The following is an 18,335-nucleotide window of genomic DNA, read 5'->3' on the forward strand; positions in this document are numbered from 1 at the left end:
ACACATGTGTAAATACCGAATAGTTTCCCTGGTGTGAATATTCTGCAACAATGCATAAGATTCTAATAAGATTACTGACATTTAGAAATGGGAAGAAAGGAGCTAAAGGTGTAGGGAAGGTGGGATGGGTAGGGGAAGAGTAAAAAGGGAAAAGAAAAAAAATGTGAGAGAATGAAAAGATGAAAATAAAGTGTTTGTAGATGGGGAGGGGAGGAGGGGGTGAAAGGAGGGCAGAGGTAAGGGGAAAAAATGAGAATCAAGACTTGTCATGTAGAGGTACAAGATCCCAACAATCAATGTAACTGTACTGTATCCATAAAATGTACCAATAAACTCAATTAAAGCTGAAAAAAAAAAAGAGTAGTGTCTTAGTTACTTTTCTCATTGCTAAGACAAAATACCCAACTCCCAAACTTAAAAGGGAAAAGCTTTACTTAGCTGTAGTTTGTAGAGGCTTCAGTCTGTAATTGACTGGCTCTAAGGCAGGGTGGCACATGGCAGAGGGCAACAGTTCATCGCGGACAGACATAGCAAAGCAACAGTTTAACAGTGTCTTTCTGCCCCTTTTATGCAGAGTTCTTAGGGTGGGTAGTACTTCACATTCTTTATCCTTGATGCTAGTGCCCTTGAGCCTAGCATTGAACCAAGAATCAATTCCTGCATCACTCACTCTGATTCCACCACCTCTGGAAAAGCATGGGGCTTAGTGGGGGTGGGAGCATCGGAACACAAGCCGTAAGAAGTAGGAAAGGTTTATTGGGAAACAGAAATAGCTCTTGACAGGAGGGGTCCCAGGTGGGTGGCCACCAAAGACCTTTGTCAGGGGTAAATTATACAGTAAAATCACAATGTGTGTACCGTTATCTGACTTTAAAACAAGAACATTTTGAGAAAGGTTGGATCCAGGTGTTCTGTCACCCACCGAGGGTGTCAGCGTGTCTGGGCATAATAGACTAGGTGGTACTAATAGCAAGTCTGGCTGTCGTGACTACACTGAGGCCTGGCCTCCTTCAAATGGACCTCCAGCCACAATTCTGATGTCTTTATTTTTCACTGACTTCCTCCAGAGCTCAGACCCCCTCTGACTGTATTAATTTCTAAGTTAGTGGCCTATAATTGTAAAGATTGAACTCAGTTCACACGTGATCCGCAAACCCTCTGCCCCTCTACCCCCAGTCCTTATTTTATTACTATAATCATGTAGACCTATAAATTTCACTATAGTGCTTTCTTTAAGTACATTCCATTAATTTTGATATTTTCATTATTTCAGTTAAATATTTTCTAACCTATTTTGAAAGTTATTCTTTAAAGTATGTTACATTGTTTACAGTTAAAGAGCTTACATATGTCTGATTTAATTCTCTGTGGTCAGTAATATTTATGTATCATTTTAATGCTTTATAAATTATTGAGATTTTATGACTGATTTTTTAATCTTAGCTTCTTGATTAACTTAAGAGTTTTGGCTGTTTATTTGGGATTTAGTAAGAGGAATATTCCTAGTAAAAAGATAGCCCAATAAAATATTATTGTCACTGCATGTCACACCTGGCCTCTGACTCATTTATGATCTCTACTTTGAGAAATTAGGGGTAGTTATAGCTAGATTATGAGACACTATGGATTTTCCCATATACTGACTTCTGTGCTTTTTTGAGCAATAGAGTTGTTTGGTTTTTTTGTTTTGTTTTGTTTTTATTTTCTGTTGATGCCTTTTAATTGAATGTTTTTCTTCTTCTTTTTTTACTGGGTATTGAACTTGGGTCCTTGTGCTTGTGAGGTAGGCAGCAGAACCACTGAGCTAAATCCCCAGCCCCGAGCATTATTCTTTACTGTACTCTTCAGCATTTTCAGTAATAGGCTGATTTTCAAAATTTCAGCCTACACCTCTTGATTTACCATGGCCAAATACTTGACCCCTTTCAGCCTTAATTTTCTTGTTATAAAATGAAGATGAAGATAATAAACTTTTCTAAAGCTAATGTTTTTGTGGGGGGCGGGTTTTGAGACAGGTCTCACTATGTAGTTGAGACTGACCTGGAACTCACTATGTAGTCCAGACTGGTCTGGAACTCACAGTGATCCTCCTGCCTCAGACTCCCGAGTGCTGGGATTACAGGCGTGCGCCACTATGTCTGGTTTAAAGCTAATAGTTTTTAACAGTACAGTAGTACATTGGTTCACAAATGCTTCTGTTCCCAAATAATTCAGTTCTCAAAAGTGTTCCACAAGGTATGGGGATGTAGCTCAGTGGCATTGCATGTAAGCTCAAGGTCCTGAGTTTAATCCCGGGTACCAAAAAAAAAAAAAGCTAGTCAACGAAATTGCTTCCATGCACAAACTCTACATCAGGTGACAGACATGACGAGGGCCATCTTCCCCACACAAATAGAGACATGGCCATCTTCCCCCAAATCGTAAAACAAATTCAGTTGGTGAATCAAGTTACCACTGTACGTACTCATTGGTTTACTTATATGCTGATAGTAAAAGTGCAAGTCTTAGCTGGGCAGGGTAGCACACTTGTAACCCCAGCACTCTGAAAACTGAGGCTGGAGGGTCACAGAGTTAAGCCCAACTAGGGCAGCTTTGCAACTTAGTGAGATTCTATTTGAAAATTAAAAAATAAATAAGGGTTAGGGGTGTAGCTCGGTGCAGAGGTCCTTTGTTTAATCCTCAGGACCACATTACAACAAAACCAGTCTTTCAGAGGAGCGGGCCTTTGATGCTGTGTGTTTTCCCAGTTATCTTTGCTTCTTGTAATGTCTTAGCAGAGATGAATTACAAGAAGCAGAATGCACCATTTTTTGGTTCTCGGTGGCTGCCAGCTTAAGAGCTCATGACTATAAATACAAAGCAAAATGTGATTATGCTCACAAATTCTGGCATGAGAAAAAAATAGAAGCCCAAATCTCTTTTAAAGTTTTTGTCTTTGTTTTCAAGTCATGACAAAAATTCACAGCAGTTTGAAAGATAGACAGGGGACCCACTGATATAGATTCGTCTGATTTACTGTGCTCCTACAGAACCGACTGTATGTTACCAAGTTAATTGTCCACAGTAAGCTACTGGAGCAAATACAGTGTATAGCAGGTTCAGATTAAGCATGGCAGCCTTCAGACAGAACATCTTATTTTCACACTCTCCAGTGGTACAACTGTATAAGAACACATACACGTATACAACTAAATCATAAAGGAATTACATAATTTCTGACAGCTGGCCAGCCACTTATACTGGAGAAAGTGAAGTTGAGATTCTGAGGTAAACTACATTTTCAGCAATTGTAAACCTACTCTACAAACTGTATTTTATACCACACTATCTGAACTTACTCTGCTTTTAACACTGTTTGTCACTCTGTTGTGCCAAAATTCACACCTAAGTGTAACTTTAAAGAAGCTATTAAAAGACCATTTTCAAGTTTAAATTCCCCATTTGGATACTTCTGTGCTTAGAACACACTTGAGGAAAGTATAGATGCATAATATACTAGGGCTAAGGGCATCAGGGCCTAAGGAGTAACTTTTTCTCCCTAATTTGGTGTTGAATTTAGTAGAAGTTTTAGAAAAGGTTAGACTGGTAGTCACAAAAGATACTTAAAACCAGTCACACAGAAACTTGGAACGTGACTGAGGTGATAAACCTCAGTCTACCTCAGGAAAATGACGAAGCATTGCTTGAAAGGGGGCAGAAACAAAGCAGCAGAGAGTTAATGTACACATGAGAACTCTACTGTGAATGTGCTTCCAGCAGTAGGGAACGCAACTCTCCAGGTTTATTGTTCTCTGGGCACAGGACGTGTTTCTTCTCTTCTGAATTAATTTCAAGGTAATGTGGAATTTGGTTAATAAATGAAAATTCATATTAGGAGATAATGGACCTCTTAAGTATTTAAATAGAAGAACTGAAAGTAGCCATTTTAAAATTAGTCTTTCATCAGAATTTATCTATTTTTCATTAGAATTACCAGGGCTGGGCATGCAGCTCATGGGTAGAAGGCTCACTACTTGTTTATCGTATGTAAGGTCCTGGGTTCAATCCCCAGTACTGACAAAAAAGGGGAAAAAAATTACCATGGTATTATTTGCAAATGGAAATACATATCCTCATAACTAACAAGTTAATTATATTATTTTACTCTTTTCTCAAATAGCAATTTCAATCCAAAGGCTATTTCTTGTTTTGAACAAGCTCACCAGCTTTTGTTTTCTGAAATGCCAGCTAATTTATGAACAACTGTTTAAAACCCTTTAAAAAACATTATTCATAAAGATAATTTTAAAAACTGATGTTGAGAGTTAGGCATAGAAGCATGTTTGTAATCTCGGCAGTCTCGGAGGCTGAATCAGGAGGATCTCCAAGTTTGAGCCCAGCTTGGGCAATTTAGTGAGTCCCCATCTCAGAATATAAAAGGGCTGGGGATGTAGTTCAGTGCAAAGACCCTGAGTTCAGTCCCCAGTTTTGGAAACCAGAAACCACAGCCACACACAGAAACCCTAAAAAACACCCTCCAAAACTGAGACTTAAAAAACGAAAACACCACTAAGCATCCTTATTCTCAAAAGACCAGGAAAAGATACTGGCTTATTTTCCATATGGCTAACAAAAAGAGGGGGAGATTTCCGAAATACTTTATGTATAGTCTTCTCACCTGAGCCTCCTTAGGATACCAAGCTTTTCCAGTCCCAGTAAAGCACTCATGATAACGGACTTCTTTTTTTTCCTTGTGGAACTAACGTCAGGGGTCCAGCAAATCCAGAGTTAGGATCAAATGATGCTGGCTGGCTTGTTCAAATTTTGAAACCGTGGTCCATTAACACCATGCTTTACACAACCGAAACAATGATTCAGGCTCTTGCTGCTGTGGGGGTGGGGGCAGAGAATGACAGGAGAGGGGACTGAGGGCGGTTGTGTGCGTCGTCGAGAGTACGACACGTGGTGAAAATGTAGTTTGCCTGTTAATGTATTTGAGGTTTGAAAATCACCGATCACAGATAAAATAAGCCAACACTATCCAATTTTTACAGTACTGTAATAACTGCAAATGCTGGTATGGCCCGAACTTATCAATATGCTAGAAGAAATAAATTTTATATTTGTAGGCAGTAATATATAAAAAAGGAAAGATTAGAGAAAAATTAAGTGAAAATTCATAATTGTTTCCAGTTTCATCTTTCTCTGGGGAAAGCCCTGAAATGGGCCTCTGAAAAACAATTTTCATAAGTGTAAGAAATGACGTCTGCTATTATATAGGTGTGTCTTTCCCTCAAAGATAGATGGGTCACAGGTGTTTTCACATATAATGGTTGAAACCTCTATTCTACTTAAGGACAGTAAAGGAAGTCTACAAACCACTTCTAGGAAAAAGGCACTTTGTTGTCGAAGTTGGATTAAATTTCATAAAAGACCAGGATAGACTCAAAAGTTGGTGATCACATTTGTACTTACTGTTTTCTTTTGAGTACTGGGACTGAACTCAGGAGCGCTCTAACACTAAATAACCCAGCCAGTTTATTCCTTTATCGATTTTTGAGACAGTGTCTCACCAAATTGCCCAGGCTGCCTGTGAACTTACGATCCTCTTGCCTCAGCCTCCCAAATGGTTTAGATCATAGGCATGTGCCTCTCCATGCCTGGCTTCACTTTTGTATTTATGAACACAGAGCAGATGCCATTTTGTAGAATAGAGCTAATAACACTACAAACCAACCAATCAGAAACAAATAAAGATCACCAGTGGTTGCTACTTAGAGCCTGAAAAACTTAACAGAATTTCATGCCTATAGTTTGGTTCTGCTTCAGAACATGAGTTGCTTATTGGATGAAAAACCTGGGTGGCAGAGGTGTTTGTTTTTCTTGGGGAGAACACAGGGCATAAAAACTACCAGGGAATTAGCAAGAGGTACATTTCTCTGGTCAGACAACCAAATAGAGGTAGTTAGTTATTCTGAGAAGTTCTCAGGTAGAGACTGTGCTCATATACTGAGTTGAGGAAATAGCAGAAGTTTCTCTGACATGAAGAGAGCCAACAGAGATACTTCTCCAGGAAAGTCAAGATCCAAGGTATCAGTGCAGCTTGAAAGTGGCTGTTTTGTGATGCTGGAGAAGGTGTCTTCTTACATCACCACACATGGCAACCCCATACAACCTTGAGTCCCATCATCATTGCTGTTGAGTTTGTTCATTCTGTGCTGGTGTTTTTCTCTTATGAGTGTGTAAAATGCGTCTTCAACACCCTTCCTGGTCTTAGCTGAGGATTCAGTGAACAGAATTCTGTAACTCTTGGCCAGTTGATGGACTTGTTTTGTGTCGACAGTCCTTGTTGGCAAGTCACGCTTGTTTCCTACCAGCACCATAGGTGTATCACCTGAGTCTTTTACTCGCTCAATCTGCTCCCTGTAGAGGTTAATATCTGCAAGTGATTTGTTACTATTGATGGCAAACACACAGAGGAAGCCTTCACCTGCCCTCGTGTATTGGTCTCTCATGGCACTGTACTCCTCCTGTCGAGTGTCCAGCACACAGGTTTCACCGTCTATAACCACCTGCTTTTGGTACGAATTCTCTGTGATGGGATCGTATTCATCAGCAAAGTGGTTCTGGACTAGTTGTATTGTCAGTGTGTCTCCCAACGCTACCTCTCCAGCACCACCAGTTACACTCGGTCATTTCACACCAGCAGGAGCCTCAAGCTCTGCTGTCCCATCTTCCTTCACTCATTTCTTAAAAATGGAATACAAAAATTTTTTAAAGAAACAAGACTGAATTTTAGGTATTAAGTTCTAGTATCCCAATTTCTAGAAAAATTTAAGATAATTTTGATATATCAAAATTACCATAACATAAAGTAAAAACTTTAAAGCATATAACCAATTAATTCCTTTTAAATGTTGTTTAATTAGTGCATAATTGCTTTTACAGGTCGTATTAGTGATATTTTGTATTGTAAAGTTTCTGTGTCCATGAGAACAAACAAATGATTGATAGCAATTGACCATTTTTTGTAACTTAATTTTTTTATCTGTAAAATTAGAATGACACTTGTCTTAATACATTATTGGTATTGAGAGTAATGAAGAAATTCTTAATTTTGCAAACGTTTTCAAAACACATGTCTGTGACAATTACAATGTTCCAGGAATTTATGATTAATTACAAGGTGATTTCATTCTTCAGAACTTATTCTGAAAGCTTTATTTGTCATATAAATTCATTGAAATCTTTATTGTTCATAAATACTTCTGGGAAAAATTTAAATTACTTTAATCTCAAAAAAATCATGATACTAATGCTAGTGGTTAGATTCCACACCCCTACCCCTTGGTGACACAGGATTAAAGCTAAGGATTCACAGGTGCTAGGCAAGCATTCTACCACTGAGCTATACACCAGCCCTTGATTTTTTTGTTTGTTTGTTTGTTTTTATTTTGAGATGTGTTTTTGTTAAATTTCCCAAGGTGGACTTGAACTTCTCATCTTCCTACTTCATCCTTCCCTGTAGCTGGATTATTAGCATAAACCACCAGACCCAGAAGAATACATTTTTTTCTTTAGAATTCCTGCGCTGAAAATAATTGGTAAAATGAGTAGGGAAATTCTAGATGGAGAGGATTAAAGGATAGAATATTTTGAGAAAATTGGTCACAACCACAAAACGTATTACTGCTATTTCCAAAGTGAAGTTTAAATGTTTAGTACTTTATCACAATGTAGAATTTTTATTGCATATATCTTCTGTATATCAGGTGAAATAAATATTTAGCTGTTTAATGGCTTTTTTTTTTTTTTTTTTTTGTACCGGGGACCAAACTCCAGACCTTGTGCTTGTGAGGCAGGTGGTGGAACCACTGAGCTAAATCCCCAGCCCAGTGGCATTTTACTGTATACCTTTAACAACTAAGCATCATATTAGTATGTAGAAATATGTATGTAACTTTATATAGCTTTGGTATTATTAAACCTGTTTCGTTTAAGACCTAGAGACCAGATTAAATTAGAAATTTAGAAGAGTTCTTAAAGAGACCTTGGAAAGCAAAATATTGGCCCCAAATAGTAGTATTGGTTTTATTGTTTTTGAGGTTAGGAAAGTACTTGCTTTATGATAGTTGACGTAATGTCATAGTTTAATTTGCCATTTGGGCAGGATTTACTGGAGTACAGATTCAACCTGTTTGGTGTGTTATTCATTGTATGCTTTTTTTTTTTTTTTTTTTTTTTTTTTTTTTTTGGTACTGGGGATCGAACTCAGGACCTTGCGCTTGTGAGGCACGCAGCAGCCCCACTGAGCTAAATCCCCAGCCCTGTATGCTTTTCTTTGCAGTTTGTTGTGAGACTTTTTTTTTTGTTGTTCATTTGTTTTGCTTTGATATTCACATTATTGTTATAATATTTTAAGTAATTGAAATCATGTCAACTGTGATTTTAAAAGTTAAAATATATTGGAAAATGAGCTTGGTATCTGAATATAAAGAAGTAGCTGTTTTAACCTTTAAACAAGAAAATGGGGACTTAAGTAGGATGGTTTTAAATTTGACAGGAGAATTCTCAGAATCTTAGGAACGATTAGTGAATAAAAAGTGCATTGTAAAGAATCTTTTGGGTGTTTTTTCCTGAAAACATACTCAGCTACTTGCCTGTTTAACTGCTGTGCTTACTGGAGGCATCTGCTTTGTGGTTTTTTGGAGGTAATAGGATTGCTTGGCATTTTAAATCTAAACTTTTACATTTTTTTCTTCTTTTCTCTAGGAGGAGCATATTATTTAATATCTAGAAGTCTAGGGCCAGAGTTTGGTGGTGCGATTGGCCTCATCTTTGCTTTTGCCAATGCTGTCGCAGTTGCTATGTATGTGGTTGGATTTGCAGAAACTGTGGTGGAGTTGCTTAAGGTAATTCACCTTTTCTTTCATATACCATAACTTTCTCGATGATTTGTGTGCCACTCACAGTGTTAAGGGCTAGGAAACCAGTGATGTGATGGCCTGGAAATTCATCCTTCAAGAAAGTAAGAAGTAGACAAGAAGATGATCAGAACGTGCCAGCAGCATAGGAGGCCTGCGGGACACGAAGAGGGGAGAGGGGAGGGGCAGGTAATTAATTACTCTTCAGGAACGCGGTAGCAAAAGAGCAGCTAGGAAGGGTTTTCTGAGGAAAGGCAGTCAGTGTAATAGGCAAATAGGAAAAGTATGGTATGAAGGAGATTGGGAAGAAAAAACAAAGGTCTGGGAAGAATAAGTGTGGTATATTAAGAAAAGCACAAATACTGCAGTATAGTTGGGACATTAAAGTCTAGTGAGAGGAAAAAAGAATCAAGTCAAGAGAGATCTTATTTGCAGTAACGTTTGGGCTTTTAATTTGATTGGAATTGGGGGTTATGACAAGGTATGATTTGGGGCCTAAAGAAATAGCTGACCTGGAAAAGGGAACAGACTGAAGTGTTTCTGCTAGAAATAGGGAGCATCTCAAAGGTTATAGCTATCCCAGGAGCAGAGATAGTGACTTACGTTAAATTGGAATCAGTGGGGCTGGAGAGGTGTGCTGACTTGGAGGTACTGTATTTTAATGAATTGGAATGATTAATGGGATGTGAGAAATTAGAGGAAAGTAGAGGGCTTCATATTTATGTACATTTCTTACTTGGGGACTTAGATGGAAGGTGAAAAAGAGTGTACAGTTTACTATTGGATATGTTGATTTAAGGAACCAGAGGCATATCAGAACAGATCTGGCCAGAAGGCAGTTGGCAGTGTGTATTGCTCTGGATAGAAGTGAACTTGTTTGAAAAGTCACTGGGATATGTGCAATTAAATAGGAGTGAACTAGGAATCCTTCATATTAAATAAGAACCTCAGGTGACACCTAGATGTTTATGTTAGGCTGTAACTGTTTGGGTTCTTAAAGGGTATTTAAGGTTTAGAAGTGTTTCGTGGAAATTTAAATTTAGACATGTCTGAATGAATTTGAAGCAGGCTCTTTAAACTAGGTTTAATATGTAAAATATTGAGCTATAATTGTATTCTATTGCAGTTATGATCCATGCATCTAAAAACCAATCAAGAGATAATATATTTATACTATGATTTTATGTTTTTTCTCCTGCTAGTAATTCTCAACTATCATTATCCAAATGCTATTGGAAATGTCAGACTAAGTTATGTAAATTTCAAAACATACCTAATGAAAATTTTTTGCAAGGCAAAAAGTATATATACTTCCTTTATGAAATTAAATACTAGCCTTGAAAATAAAAAACTGAAAATGCCTTTTCCTATTATATTAAATATTATTAACACTTTTGTGCCTTTGGTTGGCAAGAATGTTTTTGGATCCAGGGTATTTTTTAATAATCTTTAGAGTAAGCTCATTTGTCTGGAATTCAAGGAAAATGTTCCTTCCCGCAGTTGACTTTCAAGAATTTTCTGCAAAAGAAATAACTTTACTAGTGTCATTATAGCTGTGCGTGGTGGCGCACGCCTTCAATACCAGCACTCGTGGGCCAAGGCAGGAGGGTATTGAGAGGGCAAGGCCAGCCTGCACTCATAGAGACCCTATCTAGAATAAACAACAACAGAAATTGTACTATGATAGTTGTAACACAGTTATCCTGAGTTATCAGAAATAAATTAGGTTGTAGTTTTTGTGCCTTTTATTGATCTTGTTTGAGAAGTGATAATTCATGCATTTCTTATTACTTTGTTGAGAGAGACACCATAATCTTCAATTTTAATCCACATAGGAACTTCTTTTAAAAGTTTAGAGTAAGTGAAAATAATTTTGCTTCTATAATGAGAACAGTATGTTCTTGACAGTAGCTTGAAGGTGTGTTCATCTCTTCGCATGCAACATAAAAGCATCAGAAGCATAGCACACTGAATACAAAATGTCACTTAAAAGACGTGCAGTGTCAATTAATAGAAAAATTTAACCAGCGATATTGTTCTATTTAATCGTTATAATTGTTTCACTTGGTAGCAGTTTTTATTTGAGTCTATACTAAATATACCAGTATTGTATTAAATCATGATTAATCATATATTAAATCATAATTGTATTAAAGAATAATTAAATCATATATTGGATGTCAGACACAACAAATTGATACTTGAATGACATCTCAGTAGTAATTCGTTTTTTTCCTTAGCTCTCCCATCATTTCATGTAGAAGCATTTATTCAACATCTACATAAAATGTGCTTTTGCTCATTATATATATCATTCTATTTTCTAGGAACATTCCATACTTATGATAGATGAAATCAATGACATCAGAATTATTGGAGCTATTACAGTGGTCATTCTTTTAGGTATCTCAATAGCTGGAATGGAGTGGGAAGCAAAAGTAAGTCACAGGAATAGCTGTAAATATTTAATGTATAAAGTTTTAAAGCTTTTATCTTAGGGACACTCTTAAATGTTATTGTTTTCAGATTCCAATGGTACCTGAGTGCCCATTTTCACAGAATTTTCTAAGGTTTTTGTTTTTATTTGTTTTTACATTGATTGTGTAGAGAAATTGAGCCCAAGGTCTTGCACATACTAGGCAAGCGTACCACTGGGCTGTGTTTGGTTCCCTAGTTCCACTAACTTTTGAACTTCTTACCTTCCCCACCCACCCTCCCAACTTATGTAGAAATACTCAGTTCAAAATATTAGCCAAAGTGTATTTGGTGGGTTTTGTAGCTTGTTTAAAAGTTCAGTTTAAAAATAAATTTGGCAGTACCTAAATGTAAACACCTACATGTTGTTAAAGAAGCTATTCTTGCCTTTTGCTAATTGAAATCTCAGAAGTCATGACTTCCGAAGCAAATGCCACAGTGTTTGGGAAATACTGCTGAAGTAGCAGTAAACTATAGGCAGGGCACCCAGAAATGCTTCCATATTTTTGAGGGTAGAATAGGTTACAATACAACTCCGGTTTCTTGAGTGATCGATATCCTCAAAAATGCTGTTGAGTAACTAAAAAGTCCCAAGTTTCTTCCTGTTTACTTTATAGATCTTGAGGCACATACACTTGTGCTATATGTGATATGATAATATTTACCAAACCAAAAACTAGTTAAGTCTGCAAGAATAATACCTTTCTAGGCTCGTTACTTATTGTACTGTCGTAGTATAAAATTAAGTCATTTACTTGTATTGTGTGTTGTGGGCGAGGGGAGTGTGTGTGCTGTGGATTGAACTCAAGGCCTCACATGCTATACCACTGAGCTAGACCCCATCACCTCATTTACTTGAAGATTTAACAAATTCTCTTTACTGAAAAGAATAGCACTTCGTTTTACCTAGGACATGAATGGCATGTGAGTAGTTCTTGCTCTTGCAGATGACACAGTTTTGAATGAGTTACCAGCTTTACTGAGAGGTTAAAGTTGGTGAAGAAGAGAAGTATTCCCACAGGTTGTTCTTTCCCTGCAATCCCTTTTCTCCTTGAATTCCCCTCATCTGTTTTGGCTTCTTGCTCTGCCTTTTCTTTTACTATAGTCAGGCATTTACCAGTATGGTTTGACTCAGCATAAAACTTTGGTGTCAAATGTATTCTCTGTCAAGATGATTATAAGGAGGACGCAGAAAATAATTATATAGGATGAAAAGCCTACAGTGTTTTATAAATTCTAGTGATTTAAGGTTTGTGGGAAGGTATGCGCATGTCATTTCAGGAATCTGTGGCATAATCCTACTTTTATTGTCCACTTTCCCAGTGAATTGATTATTTAGATCATTTGTTAAAGAACTGTTTGTTCCATAAACCACTTTGTTGAGCACCTACTTTGTCCTTGGCACTCAGGCACTGGAGAAATAGATGAAACAAGTTATAAATCTTTTCCCTCCTGGACATTATATTTTACTGGAACTGAAAAAAAGTATAGGAACAAGGCATTTGATTTTGAATTTTAATGTTTGAAATTACAGGCTCAGATTGTTCTTTTGGTGATTCTACTTCTTGCCATTGCTGATTTCATCATAGGAACCTTTATTCCATTGGAGAGCAAGAAGTCCAAAGGTTTCTTTAGTTATAAATGTAAGTAAAAACAGATTGAATGCTTTTTAAAGGGTCTACATTATAGCCATTCTTTACAGTAAATTTGGTACATTTTAAGTGACTTTAATATAATTGCGCTTGGTCTGGTGATTCGCATTAATTCACAATTCAGTTTTTGTTCCATTTACGTAGATTGTACAATTAGAATATTACTGACTTTCATCTTTTGTATTAGCAACAAAAGGTGATACAGAATATAGAAAAACTTCTTTTGACCTCTCCTACTTTAGGTGATTTGTAATTTTTGTTCTAATATGACTTTTTCATTTTTTTAGTATAGTTATGTGCCCTTTTTAATGATGTGAACACATTGTGAGAAATGTGCCTGTTAGGGACTAGGTGAACTCTTTTTGTACAAATACCATAAAGTATAATTAAGCCGAGACCCCTTGAAGGTGACTAAGTGATACAATGTTAGGGAATACTGTAATATGTATAGACTGTCGTTGACCACAATATCACTGTTTGGCATATGAATATATTTAAATACAGCATTTTACTTACTTTTTTATTAGAACGTGTTTTTAAAACCTAATGTTTCCATCCCTGTGGGGAGTTGGTACGTGTACATGGTATGTCTTATTCTTTTATTCTCCTTCCCGTCTTCCACTCCCACCTTCCTCTGTCCCTCTCTTGATGGCCCTCTGTTTTTGTGAGGGGTACACATTTGAGGTACATAATGTGTACGTTCCTCATGGGGAATTCATGCAACATTTTAAAAGTGTTTATAAAAGCAGCTAGAAGTTGCGGTTTCTTGGTGTTAATTGCGGTTTAAGTTGTTCTACATTTTGTCTTTAATGATATGAAAATTTTTCTTAGTTTTTGTCTTCATTAACCCTTTTCATTTGAAAAGATAGCTTTCATTTCTAGTGAAATTTACTTATCATTTCCTACAGGGTCTTATCAGTACCCTTCCTATCCTTTCCCCACCTAATTGAGCAACTTTGAACCTTTCCCTGAAGGATTAGTTGCTGTTGAGCAGAAAGGCTTGGCCTCATTTGGCTGAAATGAAATTTTTTTAAACCCTAAAACCAAAGACCTACTTTCAGTTCTCCTGAGTATTTGTGACATTTCTTCTAGTTGTGAGTACTTTTTTCACTTTAGTTTTTTTTGTTTCTTTGTTTGTTTGTTTTTTGGTACCGGGGATTGAACTCGGGTCCTTAACGCTTGCAAGGCAGGCCACCGAACTGCTGAGCTAAATCCCCGGCACTTTAGTTTTTTAATACACATTTTTGAACACTTTTTTAAAAAGTTAAAATTATCATGTATGGTTACTTCTAAAAATATTTCCAGTGATTATACATTCTCTTCTTAGAATATGAACTGATTGAAAAATACCTGCAAATACCTGCTAATCCATGTTTTTCATTTCCTTTTTCTCAGAGTCCTGATAATTTATAAAGGTGCTACATAGTTCTATAGTATTATCATAGTGTATGTTATATTCAGGTAGCATTCTTGGGCTTGTCTCAATCTGAGGCTAATAAATGTAAATATACTTTAGGATGGGTCCTTTCTAGGTTGTTGGTGCTGCTCGTCTCTCCTCTTTTCTTTTTTGGGTACAGGGAATCCAACTCAGGGCCTAGCTTGTGCTTGCCAGGCGGGCACTGTGCTGCTGAGCTACATCCCCGGCTCCCAACTCTCCTCTTACCCATTGTACTGAGGAAGTGTTGAGGGAGAACACAGGTCCTGTTGATAAGCTTGGCAGTTCACATGACTACTTAATAGTGGTCTTTATTTCATCCTTTTATTTTTTCCTTTGTGATGTAAGAACTGTCTTTTGCCAAACGTTGTTGCCTCTGCTGCTGTTTTACTTTCTTTTATGTTCTTTTGTGTTTTGATAATCTAGTTTCCCTGTAGCAAAATTTTTGTCTTTGAATTATAAGCTTGCTTTAGTAATCCTTATTCTTGGAAATGCTGTCTCTTGTCTTTTACTTCCCTTTTTTAGTTTCAGTTCATATACAGGTTTCTCAAATCCTTACCTCTCTTTATTTCCAAACAGCCAAACCTGTAGAAAACTTGCAAAAACTATACAGTAAACTTTGTATACTTTATCTGTGTTCACAAGTTGTGAAAACTTTTTTATTCTTAGTTGTTGTTTTTTTTTCTATATTAATCAAGATAAATACTTCAGTTTGTATCTACTAAGGAAAAGAGTAATCCAGAAAACATACCTTTGGCCCCGTAGTCATTTATTTATTTATCTAGCTAGCTAGCTTATTTTATGTATTTATTTTTTGGTACCGGGGGTTGAACTCAGGACCTCATGCTTGCGAGGCAGACAGCAGCAACACTGATCTAAATCCCCGGCCCCCCGTAGTAATTTCTAACATATAATCCACTTATGAATTTTCCCCAGATCTCTTGGTAGCAATTTTTATTATTCCTGTCCAGAAGTGCGTGTTACATTTAGTTACCACATCTTGTCAGTTTCCCTTTTTTTAAAGCATATTTTACATAATTTTCAGTCTTTTTTTCCCCACAGTATTGGTATTTTTCAAGAGTATGGGTTAGGCCATTTGTGTTTTATCTTTTGCAGTTGGGTTTATCTGTTTTTTTCCAGTAGATTCAGGTAATTCATTTTGTCAGAAACATCACCTGATAGGCTGGGGATTTTGCTCATTGGTGTCGCTGCCTGCCTTGCAAGCTCAAGGTCCTGAGTTCTATCCCAGTACCAAAAAACTAAAAGGGCTGGGATATAGCTCAAAAATTTTTTGGTGGGCTCTCAGTGAATTGTATCAGAAGGTATGCATGCTTTCTCCATTTCTGAGGGGTTGATGGTTATTACTTTACCATGGTGATACCCGGAGATTATGCTGTTGGGAAATAACCACTTTCTTCTTTGTAAGAAGTAAGCATCCTGCAGAGTTGATACTTAGAGGCTGTACATAGCTTGCTCCCCATAAAACCAGAACTAAATGAATTTCTTCTTAGCCCCTCTTACTGCCTTCTGTCTAAGAAAGTCACAACCCCATGGTGCAAGATTCATTGTGAAATTTTTTTAACCACTGCCTCAGCAAAATTCCTTAGTTGTTCCTTGTCCTTGAAATGATTCTTTTGTTTTAGTTGGTGTCAGACACACTTGGTATTTCACTTAATGTGTAGGCCACTATTATTCCTTATCTTTTTTTTATCCTTTATCTTTTTTGCAGACTTATGCAGAGTATGGTCCTGTCCTTCCAGTTAAACGTTTTTTATTTGGTAGTATGTAGTTATATGTCTTAGAATCACTATTGAGAGACTGATGTGCTTTGTTTTAAATCACATTTAAAATCCAAACATATGTATACAGCATATCTAAGTGCTTGATGTCCTTCCTATTTATTCCTTCTTAGATTTTCGTCTCTGCATGTAGAAGAAACCAGGATCTCGATGCTTCCTGTTTCCTACCCACCTTTCCCTTTTAACCCTTGTCTAGTCAGTCTGCTCGTCCCCTGCCTGTAGATTGGAGTGCCACAGCAACCTCCTGATTGGTCTCTGCTTCAGATGCTCACCCCTTCAGGCCATTGTCCATACATTACTCAGATCGTGCCATTTGTGTTTCTGATTATACCCTGGCTTTCCATTTTATTTAGGATAAAATTTAAACATCTGTAAAATTTTGCATAACCTGACTCCCTCCGATGTCTCCAGTCTCGTTTCATTTGCTCTCTTACTACAAGAACTCTGAGAGCTGAGCGTTTTCCTACCTCAGAAGTATGCCTGTTGTTTCTCATTCCTAGCATGCTCTTTCCTTATCATCACATTGCTGGTTTCTGTTCTGTAAAATGTTTGCCTAAATATTGTCTTCTTGGTTATATGACTTTAGCTTTCTGTAATCAAACCAATTTAGATTCTTTTCTTTTTAATTTTTCTTGCAACACCCTGTTTCTACCACTGTATTTACTGCTGTTTGTACTGACCTATTTCTCTATCTATTTTGTAGAAGTTTCCCATTCTTTGAAGGCAGGCACTATGTTTGGCCTATTCATTTTGTATCCCTGAGCACTGTGACATATTAACTAGCTTTCATACAGAACCTGGCATATGATACATATTCATCAAATATTTGAAAATGGCCATGTTATTTTATTGTTGGTACCTGTCTTTAGATATATACAGTAGGAACACCTGAAGCATTCATTAGTGTTGAAGTAGAAAGAATGTTTACTTGGGTTCCTTAGCTCAAATTATTTGACACAGATCACCATTAAGAAATAGATAAAAGATAAGGACTTGAAACCTATACAGATAAGAATGTAAGCTGAAAGTAATGGAGGAAGAAACCTTTCTGGATTATCTTTTTATCTTCATTCTGTTTATCTTTCTGGATTATTTGTGTATTTTTATTCTTATTTCTTCCACCCCTTGAGACTAAAGGTTTAATTCACACCTTGATTTGTATTTGAAGTAGTGATAACAATAAACAATCTTTTAAAAAATTTTTGTCAGTGTACACAAAAAAGTTGGATATGATCCATCCAGATCAGGTCATTTTGTGAGTCATTCACTCATACAGGAAAAGAGGAACATTTAATACTTGAATTAGGAAAATATACAAGAATTTACCACTTAATTGAACTGAAGGAAACTTGGGGATCATATATACTAATTACTGTTGACCCAAATTATTATAGTCTAATCTGCTATCCATTAATTGCCAAAAATATTTTGTTCTCTTAGCTGAAATTTTTAATGAGAACTTTGGACCAGATTTTCGAGATGAAGAGACTTTCTTTTCAGTATTTGCCATCTTTTTTCCTGCTGCAACTGGTATTCTAGCTGGAGCAAATATCTCAGGTGATCTTGCAGTAAGTATTACAAAGTACTGCATTAATTATATGTCTATATATTTTAACTTATATGTGTTTATGTATATATGTGTGTGTATGTGTGCTTTATTTTTAAGAGACTTAAAAAAGTCTTGTTCTATTCCAGGATCCTCAGTCAGCCATACCCAAAGGAACACTCTTAGCCATTTTAATTACAACGCTGGTTTACGTAGGAATTGCAGTATCTGTAGGTAAATAGCCTTCCATTTCATTGTGTCTCAGAAATTTTATAGTGTACGTAGTGTAAATATTTTCATGGTATTTTTTAACTTCTGTATTGAGAAACATTTCAATATAAATACATAGAGTTTATTTAATTTTTAAAGTTTTAAGAAAGCTGGTAGTGACTTACAGACATTAAACCAATAATACTTTAATATTTTCTTGGATTTATTACAGAAGTTAGAAAAATATGTAAAATTATATCTGTAAACTCTTAAATTTCACAGTTTAAAAATATTTCAAATGTGAAAGTGAATTTT

At 36.5% G+C, this 18,335-nt stretch overlaps 2 protein-coding genes across 2 annotated transcripts in view; one reads left to right on the forward strand and one right to left on the reverse strand.

Annotated features, from left to right (window-relative positions):
• The window catches only part of Slc12a2 (solute carrier family 12 member 2), a 216,102-nt gene that overhangs the window by 163,395 nt on the left and 34,372 nt on the right, over positions 1-18,335 (forward strand). The window contains exons 7-11 of the mRNA XM_010627283.2: positions 8,752-8,891; positions 11,231-11,341; positions 12,913-13,021; positions 17,705-17,832; positions 17,960-18,044. Of these exons, the coding sequence (XP_010625585.2) occupies positions 8,752-8,891; positions 11,231-11,341; positions 12,913-13,021; positions 17,705-17,832; positions 17,960-18,044 (573 nt within the window). The remainder of the gene's footprint in view (positions 1-8,751; positions 8,892-11,230; positions 11,342-12,912; positions 13,022-17,704; positions 17,833-17,959; positions 18,045-18,335) is intronic.
• LOC104864350 (GTPase NRas-like) lies at positions 6,123-8,193 on the reverse strand. Its single transcript, XM_033766326.1, has 2 exons — positions 8,102-8,193; positions 6,123-6,666 (listed from the first exon to the last, which is right to left on the reverse strand). Exons 1-2 carry the CDS (start codon positions 8,191-8,193, stop codon positions 6,123-6,125), a joined length of 636 nt encoding a protein of 211 aa, XP_033622217.1.

Source organism: Fukomys damarensis, unplaced genomic scaffold (assembly GCF_012274545.1).
Source record: "Fukomys damarensis isolate Sample0158 unplaced genomic scaffold, DMR_v1.0_HiC HiC_scaffold_3, whole genome shotgun sequence".
Classification (NCBI taxonomy): Eukaryota; Metazoa; Chordata; class Mammalia; order Rodentia; family Bathyergidae; genus Fukomys; species Fukomys damarensis.